Below are 2,297 nucleotides of genomic sequence, written 5' to 3' on the forward strand. Positions count from 1 at the left end.
GTTCAATTATTTTTGTTGTAAGGATCTGGATGTGTGTCGTTAGGCCCTAGCCCAGCCCTAGTTTGCAGGCTCGTGATGATCCTTAATCCCTATTCCATTTCATAATTGGATTCTTTTGCCCCTTAGGACATGAGTCGATAACCTTGAGGTACGGCTGAGCGTCTCGAACGTGTGAGTCGTCTCTATTTGTGTGCCAAGCGTGAGTCGCCATGTTCTACGTGTGAAGGAAGGGTGTGGACCCCACGACCCACGTGAATATTCTGCCACGTGGAATCATATAAGGTAAGGAACTATCGTTTTAAGTCAAATATAAATCTTCATAATCTTCTCTCTACCAATCATCGATCATCTATCACGTGGGACGCCTGGCCCCACCACCCAGCCTATTATTTTAACCTTCCTTTCAAGGCTCTCCCAAGATCACAGTCTTCTTCTATCGTACAGAGTTTGATAAGAGAAAATTGGGCCATAGCTTCATGGGTGACTCTTCTTCTTCTTCGTATATTCATCTTGTATGTAAATTAAAACCCTTCTTCTCCTTATTCCTTCTATGATTGTTTATTGATTTTGGTGTGATCCTTATTATTGTTGTTGGTGTGTAGGTGCAACACTTGATTGAAAAGTGTCTCATTTTCAAAATGACCAAAGAAGAATGCATTGAAGCCCTCGCTAAACATGCAAATATCAAACCAGTTATCACTTCTACTGGTGAGTCTATAATCATTGAATTCATATGTTTAAGATCTTAGGATTAGTTTTCTTCATTCATCAAGAGATCTCCCATCAACTTTGTTTTAGTTTATTGTCTATTAAATTTAATTATATATCCTTATTACTCTTTCTTTTGTTAACTAAATTTGTATTTATGTGAATGATTTTAGTGTGGAAGGAACTAGAGAAAGAGAACAAAGAGTTCTTTGAGGCCTACTCTAGAAGCAGAGATGACCAGTTCTTTGAAGTGGAGAAGATCCAGAAGATTCTATCTGATTCCTCCACCAGAGATTCAGACCACTAGTACAAGATTCTAATCAGAGAGAGAGAGAGAGAGAAAAGAAGTTGGGGAAGTGAAAGGATGGGAAGACTATATAGCTGTAAAGATGGCTAACATAAGCTATGGTTGCCTTTCATTTAATCAAAAGTACTTGGAAAGCGTGATGGGTTCAGAAATTAAAGAGAAAGGTGTTAGGAGTAGGGATTAGGGTGTTTTGAGTTGATGACACGTGGATATTCTCTGTTTGATCATCTTTGTTTCTGTGATGTGGCATCAGTAGGCATGTAACACCCATTTCAAAATATATATATATTTATTATTCATGTATTAAATGAACAATGGAATATAGTCGCAATCATAACGCTTCTGAGGGCTTTTTTTTTTTTGTTTGAGAGTGATGTTAGCGGTTTCAGAAGGATACTCACCTAACAGCCAATACATGAGCTACCCCACGTAAGCCTTGACCCCATGTGATCGATTGGACGAGCCCCAGCCAAAATGCCTTTTCTTTCTTTTGGATCGGTTAGATAGGTATAAGGGACTCTACACGTTATTAATAACATTGATATTTTACAAATTGAGTATATATAACATCACAATTGTAAAATAATGACAATTGAGGTTTTTTTTTCCAAGGAGACAGTCTTCAGCTCGAATAGTAATTTTAATGGTGATCCTTTGTACTTCTATGGAATTGGGATGAGGCCTAAGTCATTACCATGATCATAAAATAGGGTCTCTCACACATCCGAAAAATCCCTTATCCAATTACTCCTTCCTTACTTTTCCAATTACTCCTTCTTTATCTATTTATGGGTCGCCTTCATTTCACAACCATTTCGTGCCATGTAATCCTCTCTTGATTCGTGTGGTATGAAAATATCCTTTCCCATGATTTGAGGAGATAATTATGAAATAACACCCTCAATAGGAATATAGTCAAATGCAAGGGTGGATTTACAATGGGGGCACTTGCTCCCACAAAATTTTTGAAGTCTATAAGAAATTATGAGCTATTGCCACATATAATAGTGGTGGATAAAAAGATCCGTTACTATTGCCCTCATAATTTTTTTTTTACTCTTTGTTGCCCCCACAAAATTTTCTTCACTCTTAGATTGCTTCCATGTAGATAAAATCCTGGCTCTGCCCCTGATCAAATGAAGAAGGACTTTTTCAATGAGTCAATTCATGTTAGCCCATCTACCCAAAAGTGCTCTTCCCACTTAGGAAAATGGGCACTCCTCAGTACTCTCACAGAAATAGCTAGTCCTAATTACACTCAGCTGTACTTCCAAGTCCTCAC

The 2,297-nt window shown here is 37.9% G+C and overlaps 1 protein-coding gene across 1 annotated transcript; it reads left to right on the top strand.

Annotated features, from left to right (window-relative positions):
- The first annotated feature begins 361 nt into the window (after window positions 1–361).
- On the top strand, window positions 362–1,323 carry LOC147384631 (uncharacterized). The gene is made up of 3 exons (XM_086426949.1): window positions 362–512; window positions 603–708; window positions 882–1,323. Exons 1-3 carry the CDS (start codon window positions 477–479, stop codon window positions 1,013–1,015), a joined length of 276 nt encoding a protein of 91 aa, XP_086283075.1. The 5' UTR covers window positions 362–476; the 3' UTR covers window positions 1,016–1,323.
- The last annotated feature ends 974 nt before the right edge of the window (window positions 1,324–2,297 follow it).

Source organism: Akebia trifoliata, chromosome 15 (assembly GCF_017979445.1).
Source record: "Akebia trifoliata isolate Shusen 1 chromosome 15, ASM1797944v1, whole genome shotgun sequence".
NCBI lineage: Eukaryota > Viridiplantae > Streptophyta > Magnoliopsida > Ranunculales > Lardizabalaceae > Akebia > Akebia trifoliata.